The sequence below is a fragment of the Kogia breviceps genome, chromosome 14 (assembly GCF_026419965.1).
Source record: "Kogia breviceps isolate mKogBre1 chromosome 14, mKogBre1 haplotype 1, whole genome shotgun sequence".
Taxonomy (NCBI): Eukaryota; Metazoa; Chordata; class Mammalia; order Artiodactyla; family Physeteridae; genus Kogia; species Kogia breviceps.
In genome coordinates this window covers 55214835-55232219 of record NC_081323.1, presented here as the reverse complement: position 1 = coordinate 55232219, position 17385 = coordinate 55214835, and the positions used below count along the sequence as shown (strand labels likewise).

Here is a 17385-nt window from a genome sequence, read left to right as displayed (position 1 = left end):
ACGCGCCGCGCTGCGAGAGGCCCAGCCAATCGGAGCCGTGCGCCACCGCGCTCCAGCCAATCAAAGGCCAATGCGCCGGCGACCTGTGCGTTTCTCCTGCTGGCTGGCACGAGCTGTCACTGACAGCCAATCAGAGGCAGCAGCGCTCTCTGTCAAGGTCTTCTTCCCGCCCCCTCCCTCAGTTCCAGCCAATCACAGTATTCCGAGTTGCCGCAGGCTCCACTCGTCACCATCCCTGAGGCCAGGCGCTGAGTGTGCAGTGGGCGCCCCCAACTGGCCTGAGGGTCCATTTAGCCGCGCAGCCCACTCTACAGCCCCGCCGGCCCTCCCTACGACAGCCAATGAGGAGAGTGTATGGATCTCTTTTTTGGGGGGGTTTGTCCTTAGGGATTCCAGAGTGATGCTCCTGGTGTAGGTCAAGATCTACTCAAATTCCCAATAAATGATCCTACAGAAAAGATGAAACGACATCAATTCAAAAGCAAAGCTTGACATGCAGCATTTGCGTTAACGTTGTTAAGAACGGTTGTAAACAACACAGATGGGTGACAATCAGGAAAAAATGAGAAATGGTCAATCTATTTAAAATTGGAATATAGAAATCTTTATTAAAACATATTAGAGGGCTTCCCTGGTGGCACAGCGGTTAAGAATCTGCCTGTGCATATAGGGGACACGGGTTAGAGCCCTGGTCCAGGAAGATCCCACATGTCGCGGAGCAACTAAGCCCGGGCGCCACAACTACTGAGCCTGCTCTCTAGAGCACGCAAGCCACAACTACCCACAACTACTGAAGCCGGCGTGCCTAGAGCCCTTGCTCCGCAACAAGAGAAGCCACCTCAATGAGACGCTGCGCACCGCAACAAAGAGTAGCCCCCACTAGCCACAACTAGAGAAAGCCCAGATGCAACAATGAATACCCAGCGGGGCCAAAAATAAATAAATTAAAAAGAAAAACAATATTAGAATATTTCTCAGTGGGTTAGAAAGAATATCATCCACTGCCCTTACTGAGAGTCTGCTCTGTGGCCCCTGTTCCCAAATGCTGCTCTTAATCCTGTTCTCCAGTAAAGAGATGATGTGGTTTATTCCACACCTCAGGTCAGAGAAACACAAGATGTTTTTTTTTTTTTTAAAGAAATGACAAAAAAAAAAAAAAAAAAAAAAAACAGAAATGACATCCAGGATTTATTTATTTATTTTAATCTTATTTACTTTTTTTTTTTTTTTTGCAGTACGCGGGCCTCTCACTGTTGTGGCCTCTCCCGTTGTGGAGCACAGGCTCCGGACGCGCAGGCTCAGCGGCCATGGCTCACAGGCCCAGCCGCTCCATGGCATGTGGGATCTTCCCGGACCGGGGCACGAACCCGCGTCCCCTGCATCGGTAGGTGGACTCTCAACCACTGTGCCACCAGGGAAGCCCTATTTATTTCTTTTTAATAAATTTATTTATTTAATTTATTTTTGGCTGTGTTGGGTCTTCATTGCTGCCCACGGGCCCTCTGCTGCTGCGGAGAGCAGGGGCCACTCTTCGTTGTGGTGCGCGGGTCTCCCACCGCTGTGGCCTCTTGCTGTGGAGCACGGGCTCCAGGCGCGCGGGCTTCAGCAGTTGCAGCATGTGGGCTCGGCAGTTGTGGTTCATGGGCTCCAGAGCACAGGCTCAGAAGCCAGGGCGCACGAGCCTAACCACTTACGGCATGTGGGATCTTCCAGAACCAGGGCTTGAACCCGTGTCCCCTGCATTGGCAGGCGGAATCTCAACCACTGTGCCACCAGGGAAGCCCAAGATGATATTCTTAAAGCATCAATACTTCTGTGAAAAAGCAAAAGTCTATAATGATTCTCAAATAGAGCAAATTAAATAAGGTAGGCTAAGAGAAATCAGTCTGGAATTCCAATAATGTTTACACAACCTCCTCAAGGTTGATCAATCCAAAACCTTGTGCATACTGCAGTCAGATTTTGGTCTACACTGGTTATCCTAAATCAGGCCACAGAAAGACAAGCTGAGTTCCTCATAGGGTGCCAAATCCCATCAACTCTATTCAACTGGAATTCTTCAGTTAAGACAAAACTTCACCAGATTGCAAAAGGTGTAGGCTTGGGAAGGCACAGCTCAGAACAGAGGCTCAAAGAGACTGGTTCCAGGACTAGCCAAGCCCTGGGTCAAAGTTCAGAATAGCAGATCAATCCCCAATTGTGCAACCTCCATTTTGGACCCAGCCTAGGAGAGTAATTTGCTTCCACATTTCTGGGTGATTAAACTTATAATCATGGGATGAGAAAATGAAGCAATCCAGTAGCACTGATTACCAACATTGGATTAGTAACTGGCTTTTTAAAATGTTTGAAAGTATTCAGTAATCTGAGATATTAAATGTCTGATTTATTCATTTCCAAGAGGGGCTCATTTCCAAGATCCCCTTAAGTGCTTAGGAAGAAGTTGCTGGTTGGATTTGTACACATGTACACCACCCCCTCACCCTGTTAAGAGATCAAGTGGATTATGTGTGTAATTATTTGAAGTGTCTAAGGGAATTGAATTATTCAGGCTTGTAAAGCATGCTAAATATTTAGGGAGAAGCTGATCTGTCAAATTTATAATCTAATTGAGTGCTAATCAATTAGTACTAATCAGAGAATGTGAAAGTGAGTTTTACATCCAAATTATAAGTTCAATCAATACAATGAGGTTGGAAGCAAGTATAATGGCTTAAGGAAAATGAGATTTTTAGTTGGATCGTTTTAATAAGTTAATTATAAATTAAAACACCAATGACGCACAAGTCCTCTAACTTGGACATGGTTTCATCGCCAGATTTTGACCACATGATGCCCCCCTCCCCAAGGGCAGGCCTGAGTTCTCACATCTCTCCCATCTGGAGCACAGCCCCTAGCACACAGCTGTGTTGATGTTTGTTGAAGGAATGAATAAGGGGCCCCCAGCTGGCCCCCAACCCAGCCAGTGATCCCCTGCACATAGCACACAGAGGCAAACAGGGAAGCACATTGCCTTTATTGATAGCTCCAGCCCTCAGGAGACCCCAGGCCAGAGGCCAAGCCTGAGGGTCTGGCCAGCCTCGCCTGGCAGACCAGGCTCTGATACAGAGGAGCTCAGGGTGGGCAGTAGATCTGCTCTGGTGCTCAGCATTTCCCAAGAGGGCAGCGGCCTGGGAAGAGGCAGTGCAGGGCCGTGGTGAGCCCTGGCTACCTCCTCACCTCCTGGGGGACATGAGTCCTCTCCCTCCCCTAGCCTCTGAGGCCAGTCACCCAGCAGACATACAGGTAGCCTGAGAGCTGGCTATATGTCCCCCCCGAGGTCTGGGGGTGTCCCCCAGTGCAGCCTGGAGGGGCAACGATGGTGGCATGGGATGAGTGGGGGCGGGGGCCCTGCATTCCCTCTCACCTCCATAGCCATTTCCCATCAGGCCATTGCTGCCTCGCTTCACCTCAGGGCTCCCTAAGGCACACAGACAAGCCAGGGGACCCCAGTCATCAGAGGACTTTGCAGTCCTCCTGCCCACCCCAGCTTTACCCCAGGCCCTGGGAGACCCCCACTCACCTAAGGGCCCAGGGCCCAGCTCTGGCCTCAGCTGCCCATAGGGCCCTGGGGGGAGGGGCAGAGGTGAGAACACTGAGTCCCTCCTGTCCCCCTGCTACTCCCTCCACCAGGAGTGTCCTCCCTCCATCTCTGCAGGGCTATAAGGTGGGCTGTACGGCTAGGTCCAGGGCCCAGAGCCCAGTACTCCACAGCCACCCGACCCCTGATGACCCATTCCCACACACCCCATTACCTGGCTGGCTCCTGACCTCTGGATATGCACCTCCGGCCCCATATCTAGGCCTCAAGTTGGCCCCCCAGGGCTGGAGGGAGGGCCAGGGAGAGCCCCTTGGGGCCCGGGCCTGACCTGAAGGAGGAAAGCCGGCTTGGGACTCCTGCTCACCGGAGTTGTACATTCAGGATGCCCCAGGCCTTCCCGGGTCTCAGAGCCCCTCACCCACTCGGCCTGGTCACCGCCACCCTTGCTAGGGTTCCCTCTGCTCCCCCAACGTTTCTTACCATTTCCTCCAGGGGCTGGAGCAGCCCCATTGGGGCGCACAACTGCTGCCCCCTCATACCCTGCAAGAGACCCAGCTGCCTCCTGCCCAGCCCCTAGACATCCCTTCCCCCACCCCCTGCATGGTTTCCCCTGGGTCCAATTCACCATTCCAAAAGCCATCAGCCCCAGGGAACCCTGGAGGAGGAAAAAGAAGGTCAGAGGCAGGAGCAGCCCCAGAGCCCAGAAAGCCCCACCCCACCCTACCCAGCAGCCCCAGGCACCTGGCTGTGCACAGGCCTCAGGGAAGATCCCGGCTCCCAGACCACCATTCCTGTAACCAAAACCTGCAGGAGAGCGGTGGGAGAGGGACTGGTTGGGATGGGGCGGGGGCAGCATTGGGGGGGCCAGGGTGACCTGCTCATGGAGAGACAGGGAGGGGCAGACAGACAGTCTGACTCAGAGGCAGCCTAGAGAGGACCTCCCACAATCCCCCACCATCATCCAGCTAACCCAGTGGAGCCCACCTTCCGGAAGCCATCCCTCCCTCCCTCTGGGCACTTCCCTTTCTGCCTGCTGAGTCTGTCACTTTGCCCTCAACTGAGACAGGATCCCACCTGCTCTGGTCACAACTGTGGTCCAGCGCATAGTAGATAACTGCTGGGTGGATAAGGACGAAGACTGACAGACAGACAAGGAGCACTCTCTGTGAGGGAGACACAGCTCATGCCCAAGATGGGGACCCGGGGGCTCACCGACTTTCTGGGGCTTGAGGCCACCACCAAAGCCTGGGGGAGAGGAAACAGGGGTCAGAGATAGCCGATTTTGCTTCCTTGCTTCCTGGACTGGTGGAGGGGAGGAGAGGGAGAACTCAGGCGAAGGGTCTCCTCACCCAGTTCTGCTCCTGGTCTGTAGCCATTCGGAGGCTGGTACACTGTAAGGGGAATAGAGATGAGTGGGGAGGACCCAGACCTTCCCGAACTCCTTGGGGGGCCAGTATGGACCTTCCAGACTCTGAGGAGGAAGGGACTCTCCTCATCCACAGGGAATGGAACCAGAAGAAATGAGGTAAGAAAGCAGCAAGAGATACCAAGGGTAGACTCAGAGAGGGACTTCCTGGCCTTAAGGTGACTGAACACCTGAGATGACCCAGGGAACAAGGGAGATGGAGGAATGACCTGATCTGGCATTGGGTGGGGCAGGGAAGGCAGACGCACACCTGCTTCCTGAGGTTTTGGCCCCCACTGGTTGGCTGGAGTAGGTACTAGAAGGAAAGCCAGGGGACAGGAGTGAGCCCAGGGTGGGGAATGCTGCAGAATGCCATGGGGGAAGGGGCTGGGGGAGCTGTCATATTGGGGGTCATGTGGCGTCTCAGGGCCAGAGTTCAGGCTTTTCCTTACTGACTTGCTGGAGATCAGGCCTGGGGGATTCTGAGTGGCCTAGCCAGGCCCAGCCCCTCCTGGGACCAGGTACCCACCAGGGTCGCTCAGGTCCCTCATCCGCACTGACCTGGGAACTTGCCGTTCTGCACTGGGGAAGGGAGCTGGGATTTCAGGTCCCAGCCACCTGCTTTATCGGAAGGGATCCCTGGAGTGGGAGGCCTGGCAAGAAGCCATGGAGGGACCCCACCACTGCAGGGACCTAGATGGGGAGGAAGGGAGAGGGCAGTGAGCCCAGGCCAGTGCCACCCTCAGGCTTCCCTCCTGGCCTCCACATGGCCAAGCCACCCGCCTGTGGTGGCTTCTAGGGCAGATACACCTTCCAGGGGAGACAGTGGCCAGGCCAGAAAAAGCCCAGCTCCCATGGGCCACAATCTGATCTGGGGACAAGGTGACCCAGCCACCTGATGTGGTTCCTGCTATTGCCCCTCGCCCTCCACCTTCCAGCAATATCCCCCCACTCCCTTCTGTTCCCTGCCCCCTCACCTGGCTGGGCCCCCAGCCCATTGCCATTGCCATATCCTGGAGAGTAAAAGCAGGTATATGAGGGACAGTATTGGGCAGGGGGGTTCTGGAAGGACGGCAGGAGGAGGTGCAGGACAAGGATGGGGAGGGCTCTGGCTCACCTGGCTTCTGAGGTTTCAAATCTCCTCCCAGACCTGCAGGAGAGACAGAGGCCGCCTCAGACCCCGACCAGCCCTTCCCCAGAAAGGAGCCCTCTGTCTCCCCTACTAAATCCACCACTGAGCTCACCTGGAGGGAGCTGCAGCCCATTCCCTAGTATGTATCCTGGGAGGAAGTGTGGGCATGAGGGCAGGGGCTGGGTGGGGGAGACTTCAGAAGGGGTAGAAGGGAGGCAGGGATGGACTCACCTGGCTTTGGAGGGCTCAAGCCCCCTCCCAGGCCTGGGGAGAGACAGACAGAGGCTGAGTAACAGGTGGACCCCACCCTGCCCCTTCTCTTCCTCTGCCCAGTGCGCACTGTGTCCCCTCTTCCTGACCTCCCAGAACTGCAGGGCCTGACCCTGCCCCCCTCACCTGGCTCTGGCCCTTCACCTGGGAAGGCTCCAACTCCCAGCCCATTCCTGTAAACTGGGGAGGCAGAGTGGAGGTTATGAGGAAGAATAAAGTGGGGGGAGTAGACAGTTTCTGGGGGTAAGAGAAGTGGGGGGTCCATTTCTGACACCAAGTCCAATTCTGGGGTTTTTCCAACACCACCAAGCAATTCTCAGGCACCATCTGGGTGTCCTACAATTTAACTCAAGTCCAACACTGTCTACGTGGAGACAGCATCAGATCCCACAGGTCAAAGGCTCAGTCTTCTCCCCCAACCCCCACCCCACATTTCAGGCACCAATTTCCAGTCTAAGTTGTCACCTGTGCTTCTGACCAACTGGTTGTAGATCAGAGATTCCCACCACCCCCTCTTTGGGTTTGATTAATTTGCTAGAGCGGCTCACAGAACTCAGGGAACATTTTACTTACTAGATAATCGATTTATTATAAAAGGATATAACTCAGAAACAGACAGTTAAAAGAGATGCAAGGGTCAAGGCACGTGGGAAAGCACGAAGAGCAACCCTCCCAGCACTTCCAGGTGTTAACCAGCCCAAAAGCTCTCCAAATCCTGTTCTTTTGCGGTTTTATGGAGGCTTCATTACATAGGCATGATTGATTAAATCATTGACCTGTGGTGACTGACCTCCAGCCCCTCTCCCCTCCCTGGAGGTCATGGAGTGGGACTGAAAGTTCCAACCCTCCAATCACATGGTTGCTTCTCCTGGCAACTAGGCCCCCTCAGATGACCTAGGGGCTTTCCAAAAGTCACCTCATTAACATAACAAAAGACATCTCTCTCTCTCTCTCTCTCTCTCTCTCTCTCTCTCTCTCTCTCTCTCTCTCTCTCTCTCTCTCTCTCTCTCTCTCTCTCTCTCTCTCTCTCTCTCTCTCTCTCTCTCTCTCTCTCTCTCCCTCCCTCCCTCCCTCCCTCTCCCTCTCCAGGAAATTCCAACGCTTTCAGGAGCACAGTGCCAGGAATGTGAGGATGATTAAACATACATATTTCTTCTTATAAATCACAATATCACAGGGTGGGAAGAGAGAAAGGGAGGGTTTACCTGGTTTCTGAGGCTTCATGGCCTCAGCAATGCCTGGAGAAGAAAGAGATGGGAGCAGGTGAGGGACCCATGACCCCCCTCTGAGCCTCTCCTCCAGAACCCTGGCATCTGCCCCCAACACCCACTCCTGTACCTGGTCCGTAGCCGATGGGAACCGCAGACCCTGTGAGGATGGGCAGGAGGTGGGGGGGTGGGGAGAGGTGGAGGAACGCAGGAGGCCAGAAACTGGGCTTCCCTTTCCTCCCAGTTTAGGGACCAGAAAACTTGGAGCCTCCTCTGCTGCATTCCATTACCAACTCTGCCCTCTCCAAGGAGCCCAGGAGAGGACCCTCAGAACAGAGTCTGGGTGGGGACCACCTCGCCCCCTCCTCTCTCCTCCTCGCCCAGCCTCCAGCTTCTCCCAACCCCTCAGTTCTGAGCTGCGGGGCCTGTGAGGGATGGAGGGATGAGCAGGGGTTTGGGGACCCTGGCTAAGTTAGAGGCAAGGATTTGTGGTCCTCCCTACAGAGCCAAGCCAGAACCCTGGAGGCTCTCTCCACCCGCTCTTAATCCTTCACCAATCCTGCCTCTTGAAGGCCTGAGAGGGAGATGGGAGAGAATGCCTAGATGTGGACCACACCCCAGAGCCCATCAGTCTCACCTGGCTGGGCTCCCAGCCCCTTGCTATTCCCAAATCCTGGGGGGACAGATGGAGATGGGTGTGTGAATAGGGGGAGGGGAGATTAGGGTTTGGGAGGAGGTGGAGAGACTTGCCCGGACAAGGCTCACTTGGCTTCTGGGGTCTCACACTGGCTCCAAAGCCTGGTGGAGAGACAGGGGGCAGCTTAGGGCTCCTGGCCCCATCCCTGGGCCTCCCTAGTATCTCCAGGCAGGCCTGCCCCTACCTGCTCCATAGTCTGAGCTGCAGGGCCTGGGGGCAGGAGACAGGGGCTCTGTGTACAGCCTCTCTGAGGCCCCCCCCCCCGCACAAAGCAAGGTCCTTTAGCTCTCCCCCACCACCCCACCCCCAGCTGGACCCTCGGCCTCCTCCTGGGGTCCAGCCTCCCTGTGGAGCCTGAACGCCATCCCAGCTGCCTGGGTCCCGTCTGGTTGGTGTCACCACCACCACCCACACCAACCAGCCAGGAAGGTGGACTCCTTGACGTCCCGTCACCAACGACATGCTCTGCTCTGGGCACGACCTCCCGCCTCCTTGGCCCCCAGCCATTTCCAGAGCCTGTACCCTCTCTTGTCCTCTCTCTCAGATGCCCCAACTCAAGATTTTCAGTGGGGCACGGCCAGCGGGCCCCCGCCTCTGCCTCCACCTCCCCAGAATGTGCCCCCCACCCGCCCGTTACATTCATGCTCCTTTCCTGCTTGCCTCCTCCTGCTGCCCAGGCTCGGGAAGGCCTGCCACCCCACCTGGCTGGGCTGCCCTGGGGATGTTTGTTGAAGGAGTATTTGTTGTGTGATGCCAGATGGGAGGGCAGGTCTCACCTGGCTTCTGAGATTTCAGTCCTCTGAGGCCTGGGGAAGAGAAGGAGACTGTCCAGTGAGTCCACCCGGATCCCCGTCCCCTTAGAGCTAGGGACAGCACCTCCACCCCTGCATCAGCCACCCCCTCGGTGAGCCCTGCGCCCCTAGAGCTCTGGGGTGGCACCCGGCTGGGCTCCATTCCCGGTTCCAAACCCTGGGGAGACAGAGCAAGAGGCCTGAGGAGAGATCAGGAGTCTCAGGACTCCTGAGAGATCAGGAGCACACATGCAGAGATAACAGACAGAGCCCAACAGAGCAGAGCATGGCTGACCTAGCTTCTGGGGTTTTCCTTTCCAGAAACCCCCACCTTTGGGTCTCTGCCCCCGCCAACTCAGCCCCGGTCCCCACTCTACCTGGTCCAAAGCCATTTAGAGCTGCGAGACCTATGGGGGGGGTGGGTGTGACACAGGAAATCTGGATGGCACTGAAGTGAGAGTGAGCCCCAGCCTCCCCGCCTACCTGGACCCCTGCCCTCCCCTTCCACGTCCCTCCATTCAACCTAGCTAGGTTCACAAGAGAGGTGGGGAGCTCACTGGGGGGACCTGTGATAGGAAAAGGATTGGGGAGACTGAGGCGGCTGAGAGATGGGATCCCAGATCCAGCCTTCCTCCATCTCTCTGGCCCAGAAGATTCCTGGGGTCTTAACATCCTCGCTCCTCCCTGCTCCCACTCTGGATGCCAGGAGCCGAGCCCGCCCCCCACCCAGAAACGCCAGCAGCCTCCTCCCCAAGTTCTCCAACCCCTGCCTACTCCAGGTAGACAAAGTCTTTTGCTCCCTGCTTAAAACCACAAAGGTGTGTCCCACTGCCAGGTTCAAGTCCCCCCAGGCCTCCAGCCTCGGGCTGTGTCCTTTGGCTTTCCACCTCTGGTGGATTGCCCCCCACTCCTGACCACAGCCTGCAACAGCACCTAGGGGTCCCGGCTTGGGCACTGGGCCCAGCGGGTCTGCAGCTGGGTCAGGGTTGACCGGCTCGGTCTGCAGTGTGCAGCCAAGGCCGCGCTCAGGCAGGCACTTGGGAAAGTTGGTGGAATGAGTGAGCCTCTAAGAGGGCCCCTGTTAGGAGCCCAGAGTGGTAGCTGGCAGTGACCTCTCCCTCCCCCAGCAGCCTGGGCCCTAGCCACCCTCACCTAGCTGGGCCCCCAGGCCATGGCCAATGCCCTATCCTGGAGAGGAAAAACCATATGTGAGCAGTGGATTGGGGGAGGACTTAGGGTGGGGACAAGGACAGGGATGGACAGGGACAGAATTAAGATGGTGGGATGGAAAGGCAGGGTCTCTGTCTCACCTGGTTTCTGAGGCTTCATGCCCCCTCCTAAGCCTGGGGAAAGAAGAACTGAGCCACATGCAATGTGGAACCCTTCCAGCCCCTATTCTCCCCCAAGAAATCAAATTTCTGCCCTCACCCTCCCTCCTTCCTAGGACCCCAGGTGCCCTTACCTGGCTGGGCTCCAACTCCTGGGAAGGCCCCAGCTCCCAGCCCATTCCCACTGCTGAGTCCTGGGGAGACAGAGCAGGAGTGAGTAAGGGGAGTGGGGGTGGGGGTGGAGGGATGATGGGGGCAGAGGACAGGGACATAGGGACAGGGTGGGGCTCACCAGGCTTTTGAGGTTTCACACTCCCTCCAGTTCCTGAGAAAGAGACAGAGACTCGGTGAGGGAGCCTAGAGCTCCTGTGAACCCCGAACCCAAGCACATGCCACCAGTTCCCCTCACCCCTCCCCTACCTGGTCCCTGGCCATTCTGAGCCGTGGGGCCTGTGGAGAGAAGGAGGGTGGAGGTTGGAGCCCAGCCAGTGTTGGGTGGGCCCACACCTCCTGTGGTGTCCTCACCCCACAACCTTTGCGCCCCTCAACAGTTATTCCTGTGGAGCATACCCAGAGAGGGGCCTGGAAGTCTGGAAGAGCCTCCCCAAGACCACAGCTCAAGCCAGAGGAGTGGCAGCAGCAGCTAATGAAGGGAGCAGTCCCTGGGAGGGTGGCACAGTGGCAGGGCTGGGGACAGGGTGAGACGGCTCCCCCGCACCTCGTTTCTGAGGTCTTACGCCCCCTCCCAGCCCTGGGGAGTGACAGAGAGATTGACACTGACCCCTACCAGCCCCTCCCCTAAGAATGTGGGCCGGGACTCTGAACCCCCCTTGCCTGCCCCTCCCTACAGCCCCCTGGCCCTGGAAAAGCACCAATGCTGAATCAATTTCTGCTCCCAAATCCTGGGGACACAGAGGTGGCGCTGTTGGCTGTGGGCTGGCAGGTTGGGGCAGGCAGAAGGGGCCAGGATAGAAATGGGTGGGGAGAGTGCCAAGATGTGCAGGGCAGGGCTCACCTGGCTTTGGAGGTTTCATGCCCACTCCCAGGCTGAGCCCCTGCCCTCTCCCCAGAATGCAACTCTCTCCCGGTTCCCTGATTCCAGCTCTGTTCACGCCTTCCCCCTCCCTGGACCACAGGGTGGTGCCCCAGGTGCCCTCACCTGCCTGGGCTTCCAGCCCTGGGAAGGCACCAGCTCCCAGCCCATTTCCATATCCTGGGGAGACAGAGCCAGAGGGAAGGATGGGGGGAGGGGCTGGAGCTTCAAAGGGCAGGTAGATGGAAAGGTGGGCAGAGGGGAGGTCATGGAGCAGGTCTCACCTGGCTTCTGGGGTTTCACCCCCCTTCCAAAGCCTGGGGAGAGAGATGCAGTAGATGAGGGCACCCCAGGGATCAAGCCTCTTCCTGGGGCTCCATGAACTGAGGGCTAATGTGGGGGGCATTTGTGGTCCCAGCTGAGGTAGGGGTGGAGCAGGGGTGCCCTTGTTCTCCATTCCCCAAACCAGACAACTGGAACCGTTTTGATCCTTCCCTTTGCCTCCAGTGAGTCACCACTTGTGCCCTGAGGGAGCCTGGGGGAAGACCCAGTGGTATCCTCCCCACCCCTCATATCCAAACCCATCTTTTTCCCAGAACCTCCTCACCTGGCTGGGTGGCAGCACCCGGAAAGGCCCCAACTCCCAGCCCATTCCCCTTACTAAACCCTGGGGAGACACCTGGGGAAACAGGGAAGGAGGGGGTAAGGGAGAGGGGCAGAGAGATGGAGAGAGACAGGTAGGGTGAGGCTCACCCAACTTCTGGAGTTTCACGACCCCTCCAATACTTGAGAGGGGGATGGGGGTCAACTGAGGGTCTCAGGAGACCCCATGTCAGGGGTGCCCCTAGAATCCTGGCCCTACCTCCACCTGTTCCCTAGCCATTGGGAGCTGGAGGGCCTGTGGGGAGAGGAAGCAATGAACTGGGTGGGTTTGGGGTGAGGGTGCAGGACCCTTGGACCCCACCAGCAACAGCAAACCTGAAGGCTCTCTGTCCCTTCACCCCCTGGAATCATTCACCAATCCTGCCTCTGCTCCAAGGCCTGGGAGGGAGCAGGGGGAGGTGCAATGCCCAGCCCCACCGCTCACCTGGCTGGGCTCCCAGCCCACGCCCAGTGCTGAATCCTGGGAGAAGAGATAGAGGTGAGGGGTGTGAGAGAAGGTTGGGAAGACAGAGAGAGCCGGGGCCAGGCAGGGCCCACCAGGCTTCTGAGGTTTAACACCCTCTCGGAAGCCTGGGGGAGACCCAGTGAGCCAGTGAGAGACCCAGGACGCCCTCTACCCCATAGCCATTCTGAGCCAGGGCCTGTGGGAACTCAGCTCCAGTCTGTTCTTCCCAAGAAGGGTTGGGGGCACAGGAGGGACCCTGGCTCCTGGGAGCCCACTCCTCTTCCTTCCTTCTTTCGGCTCTGAGCTGGCCCAGGGCCTCCCAGTGAGCTGGGCTTGCCCGCCCTGGAGCTGGGTTCTGTGGGCAACCAGGGAACAAGCAGGGACAGGAAAGAGTTATATCCCCCGGGGCGTGTACATGGTGAGACAACTGAACCGCCTTGATGGATTCCTGGGGCAGGGGAGCGGTGTGTAGGAGGGAAAGGACAAGACCTTAAGGAAGGGTGGTGGGCGGGCTTCTCCACCCAGTGCTGGGGTTGGGGGGAAAGTGCAGCAGTGTGGTCCCCAAGTGTTTCTGAGATGGCTGCCTCTCCCAGACCCAAATCCCATTTGCCCATGCCTTACCTGCTCGTAGACCACTGGGGGGCCGTAGCCTGTGGGGGAAATAGGAAGTTGAGCCTGGGGGGCAGGAGGGGCCAGGAGCTGGGTGCCCTGCTCTCATTCCGAGGACACAGAGCTGCCCCGACCACCACCACTCAGCCAGCTCTACCTGATGGATAGCCATTCAAGCCTCCTAAGCCTGTGGGGTCAGGAAGAGGGTGACTTAGGAGGCAGCAAAGAGCTGAATCTGGATGCTCCCTGCAAAGCGAGAGAGCACACCCCCCTCTCTGGGCCTCAGGTACCCTGGGGTCACTGCAGGGTGATCAGACTGGTGGCAGGGGCAGGAGAAGTGGAAGAGTCCCTGGCATGGAGGGAGGTGTCTGGGCCATACCCCTGGGAGCAGATCCCCCTGCACCCTATTCCAGGGGCAGCTGCACCTCTGGCCTCCATTCTTACTTGAACCCCTCCCTTCCTGGAAATCCCATCCTTGTCCCCCAGCCCCAAAGTCTCTCTCCTGCAGCTTAGGTGTGTCAGGTCTCAGGAGGAAGCCTCTCTCCCACCTGTAGGGCCCCACAGGTCCCTAGAGGGAAGACCTTTCCGGACACCCCAGCCCTGGCCCCGCCCCAACTCGCCTTGTATCCTCCCTTCCTGTCCCACCTCCACGCCTTTGCCTCATGTCACTGCCAGCAATGTCCTTCCCCTTTCCTGTCGCAATCTGCCCTCCGACCCCCTACGCCTCCTCCCGCAAAACCAACTCCAGGCCTTCTCCCAGCCCTGATGTTCTCACACCCAGGGTTGAGATTCTGTCCCATCTCAACTCAGTTCCAAGGGTGCGAGCTGTCTGTTTCTCATACTTGAGCTAACGTGAACAAGGTCACCTGCCAGGAAGACACAGATGACCCTGTGTTCTCCTGGGCCCCAGATCTGGATCCCAGAGCAGGGAACATCTGGGGTGCTCTCCCAGAGAGCTCCCAGACCCCAGCGAGGGGAAGACCAGACCCTCTTCTTTCACCCCAGAGCCTGGAGGATCCACTTACCTTTCCCCAGGCCAGGAGACAATGGAAGTAGCCCTAGGGGAGGAAGGGGGGTCCTGACTCAGGGCAGGGACCCCAGGCATCTATCCCCCAGTCTCCCAAAGCCCTGCCCAGCCCAGATTCACAGATCCTCCCCTCCTTTTCTCTGGAGCCCCAGCATCTGGCCCAGCGCTCTACCTATACTCCAAGCCCCAACATCAGCTGCCCAGACCCGCCATCAGCCCTGCTGCCTGCTCTCACCGCCTTTCAGGCTTTCAGAAGTCAAGCAGAGCAGAAAAGGGGTGGAGGGGAAGGCCCAGGTGCTCATGATGCGGGCAGAGTGGGAGGGCACCCACCCTTTGGGCCTTTAAACACCCCTGCTATGGGGGGGCCCACACCCAGTTCCCCCCACTGTGAGTAGCATAGGCTCTGCTGGGCTGGCAGACCCCAAGGGGCAGCCCCCCACCCCCACCCCTGCCGGCCTCTTCCCTGCTCACCCCTCATCCATCATGGGTGCTGACAGCCGGGATAGGCCCCCACCTAGCCCCCCAGGCTCCTCCACCCCTGTCAGGGACTGGGGCACTGGCGCCAGGCCTGGAGGACTCAGCTGCTCCCCCCAGCAGCTGGTGAGGGCAGGCAGGCACCCCAGGCCCAGCCTAAACACAGCTGGGGGTGGGGGTGGGGGTGGAGCCAGGCCCAGAAATGTCGTGGTGGCTGGTAGGGGAGGCTCTGAATGAGTTACTATGTTACAGGAAGGAAACAAAGTATTACAGAGGCAAGTGGCCAGGGAACAGTGTAGCAGACTGTATCAGGACTGTATCACTGTATCCCACAGGCAGGCTTGTCCATGAGAGGAGCTGGGCTATTAACCCATCTAACCCTGGAGACTGCAGTGACCACACCAGGAGACAGCCCTTTGCCCCCAACTGAGTCTGGGCTTGCAAGAGTGGGCCTGAGCCTCCCTTCCATGAAGGATGGTGACACACAGGGATGGGTCACCCCATGCTCAGCCTGTCCAAGAGTCCCTGTTGTTTCTCAAAGGCTCAGCCAGGGCCCACCTGCAGCACAAATCCCTCCCAGCTTCACCTCCATCTCCTGCTCTGCTCCATCTGCACTGACTCTAACTTTAGGGACAGAATCTGGGGGAGGAGGAGCTGCTCAGGGTGTGGTGGGGGCAGGAGTGCAAAAATGGTACCTAGGGGTTAGTAAGCACTCTCCATTCCTCAGGTGGGCAGATGAGCCTGGAGCTGGGGCCTGGGCGCAGGGGGCTTGGTGGGAAGCCGAGTACAGGAGACCCAGAGAGGTAGGCCTGGGAAATGCCAGGAGTTGGGGCCTGGACCCCAGCCCAGGTAGAGGGCTGAGGGGGTGGCTTGAGGGCCCTTTAGCACAGCTACATGTTCAGAAGATGTCTGACCGGCGGGCGCCTGGCCTCCTCTTCAACTGGCCTCCCCCAAATTCCCACCCTGGCAGGTGGTGCTGTTGTGAGCAGCTGGCAGGGAGCCTTCTGACATGGGCTGTGCCATTTTAGGCAATGTACTCCCTGGGTCTCCAACTTGCACTTCCGACCCCCCAGCTGTCACCTTGCACTGGGCTCCCAGCTCTGGCCCCTCAAAGTTGCTCCTCTATTCGGAGGCTGGGCCATGTCCCCTCACACCTAGGGGCAAAAGGTAGCCCAGGGCCTAGCTCCATCAGGGGCTCTCTCAACCCCCTCTAAGTGGTCCATGTGCTCTCAGGCTGTCCTCCCAGGGTGGGGCTGGGGGTGAGCTGAGGGTCCTTGCTGGGGGTCGGGGTGGTGGCATTGCAGGGGCCGGGGGTGCCCAACTGGGCCAGGCCCTGGTCCTGAGTGGAGTGAGCTGGCCTAAAGCCCCAGACTGGTTGGCATTTTCCACAGGCCCATGCCAGCACCCAGGCAGCCTGGCAGTGGTGGCGGGCACTGGCTTTCCCTCTGGCAGTGACAAAGCAGGGGCCCAGCCTGTACCTCCTGTGAGGCCTCTCCTAGTCTCCCCTCCTGCCTCCTCCTGGGCCAAGCTTCCCTGGCACCCTGCAGGGTGGGCCATGTGTCTGTGTGTCTGGGTCTGTGCAGGGGGCCCTCGGCTATCCCAGGTGTGAAGCAGACACCTTGGGCCTAGACTGGCACAAGGTGGGCAGACAGCGAAGTGGCATCTGAGGTAACAGGGGCTGCTGCTGCCCAGAAATGTGTGGATGAGCAGAGGGTGGAGGACTGTGGACTGCCCGGCCTCAAACCCCAGCCCTGCTGCTTAGTTGTAAAATCTGTACCAAGTCCCTTCTCTCTGCCTCTGTTTCCCCATCTGTAAAATGGGGTAAGAAGTAGCTCCCCCATTTTAGAGGAGAGTGAACAGACTCAGGAAAGCGGGATTTCTGCTCAAGCTCCCCAGCGAAATGGAGCTGGTATGTGAACCCGACCTGCATCTGAACCCAGCGCCCAGTCTGCTAATCATAGGCCACTTGGTCACTGTCCATGAGTGGGCCAGGGAGCCAGTGCCTGTGGCCATGGGGCAGAGCAGGTGGTCTGGCAGGAAAGCCCTCCCCAGGGAGCCTGAGTGGACCATCCCAGCTGCCCCCAGCTCTCAGGAGTGGTTGAGGCCAGGGGACACCCCTGAGCCATTCCCAGCAGCCAGTAAAGGTCCAGCCTCCAGGACTCCAGGTCTTGGCTACCTGCCGGGTAGGGCAGGAGGTGGGCCTGTGGGGTGCTGTGCTGGGGCGCCTGGCTGAGGAGACCCAGCTCAAACAGAGGAGTCTTGTTCACAGGTGGGTCTGTGGGGGGGAGGTGGGTGCCCCAGGCATAGTCACATCACATGTGCTCTCATGTGAGTGTCCTCCCGGGGTGCAGGCGCTCCTGTGGGGAGCGAGCAGCAAGGGTGAAGCCCAGGGTGTGTGGGGGTGGGGTGGGGTGGGGCAGAGTGGAGGTGCTGGTGGCTTCAGGCCAGATCCCTGCATCGGCCACCTCTGGGACACCTCTGTCACCCCCAAGCACATGCACTGTGCAAAGTTGACTTCTATTAACTCCCTCTCCTACCTGTCAGATTATTTTTTTAAAAAACCTTATGCCAGGGACTTCCTTGGTAGTCCAGTTGTTAAAACTCAGCACTTACACTGCCTGTGGGCCTGGGGTTCAATCCCTGGTTGGGGAACTAAGATCCTACAAGCCTTGCAGCGTGGCCAAAACCAACAAACAAAACATATGCCATGGCAAAGCATGCAC

At 58.0% G+C, this 17385-nt stretch overlaps 1 protein-coding gene across 1 annotated transcript; it reads right to left on the bottom strand.

Moving 5' to 3' along the window:
• Window positions 1-3112: 3112 nt before the first annotated feature.
• On the bottom strand, window positions 3113-15685 carry GREP1 (glycine rich extracellular protein 1). Its single transcript, XM_067013699.1, has 29 exons — window positions 15625-15685; window positions 15221-15301; window positions 13174-13202; window positions 12532-12567; window positions 12198-12252; window positions 12052-12123; window positions 11729-11761; window positions 11571-11624; window positions 10832-10861; window positions 10704-10736; window positions 10546-10605; window positions 10394-10426; window positions 9069-9098; window positions 8361-8393; window positions 8233-8268; window positions 7726-7755; window positions 7593-7625; window positions 6514-6567; window positions 6349-6381; window positions 6103-6135; window positions 5963-5998; window positions 5547-5678; window positions 4930-4971; window positions 4655-4825; window positions 4322-4384; window positions 3795-3908; window positions 3563-3607; window positions 3407-3460; window positions 3113-3170 (listed from the first exon to the last, which is right to left on the bottom strand). The coding sequence occupies exons 1-29, from the start codon at window positions 15683-15685 to the stop codon at window positions 3145-3147; spliced, it is 1542 nt and encodes a 513-aa protein (XP_066869800.1). The 3' UTR covers window positions 3113-3144.
• Between the last annotated feature and the right edge of the window lie 1700 nt (window positions 15686-17385).

Coding starts and splice junctions, on each gene's coding strand:
- GREP1 (XM_067013699.1), bottom strand. CDS start 15,685: ATGGCACAGCCCATGTCAGAAGGCTCCCTGCCAGCTGCTCACAACAGC. Junction 12,253..12,531: donor TGGGCTGGGAGCCCAGCCAG/GTGAGCGGTGGG, acceptor TGAGACCCTCAG/TTGACCCCCATCCCCCTCTC. Junction 4,826..4,929: donor CAGACCAGGAGCAGAACTGG/GTGAGGAGACCC, acceptor CCTCTCCCCCAG/GCTTTGGTGGTGGCCTCAAG.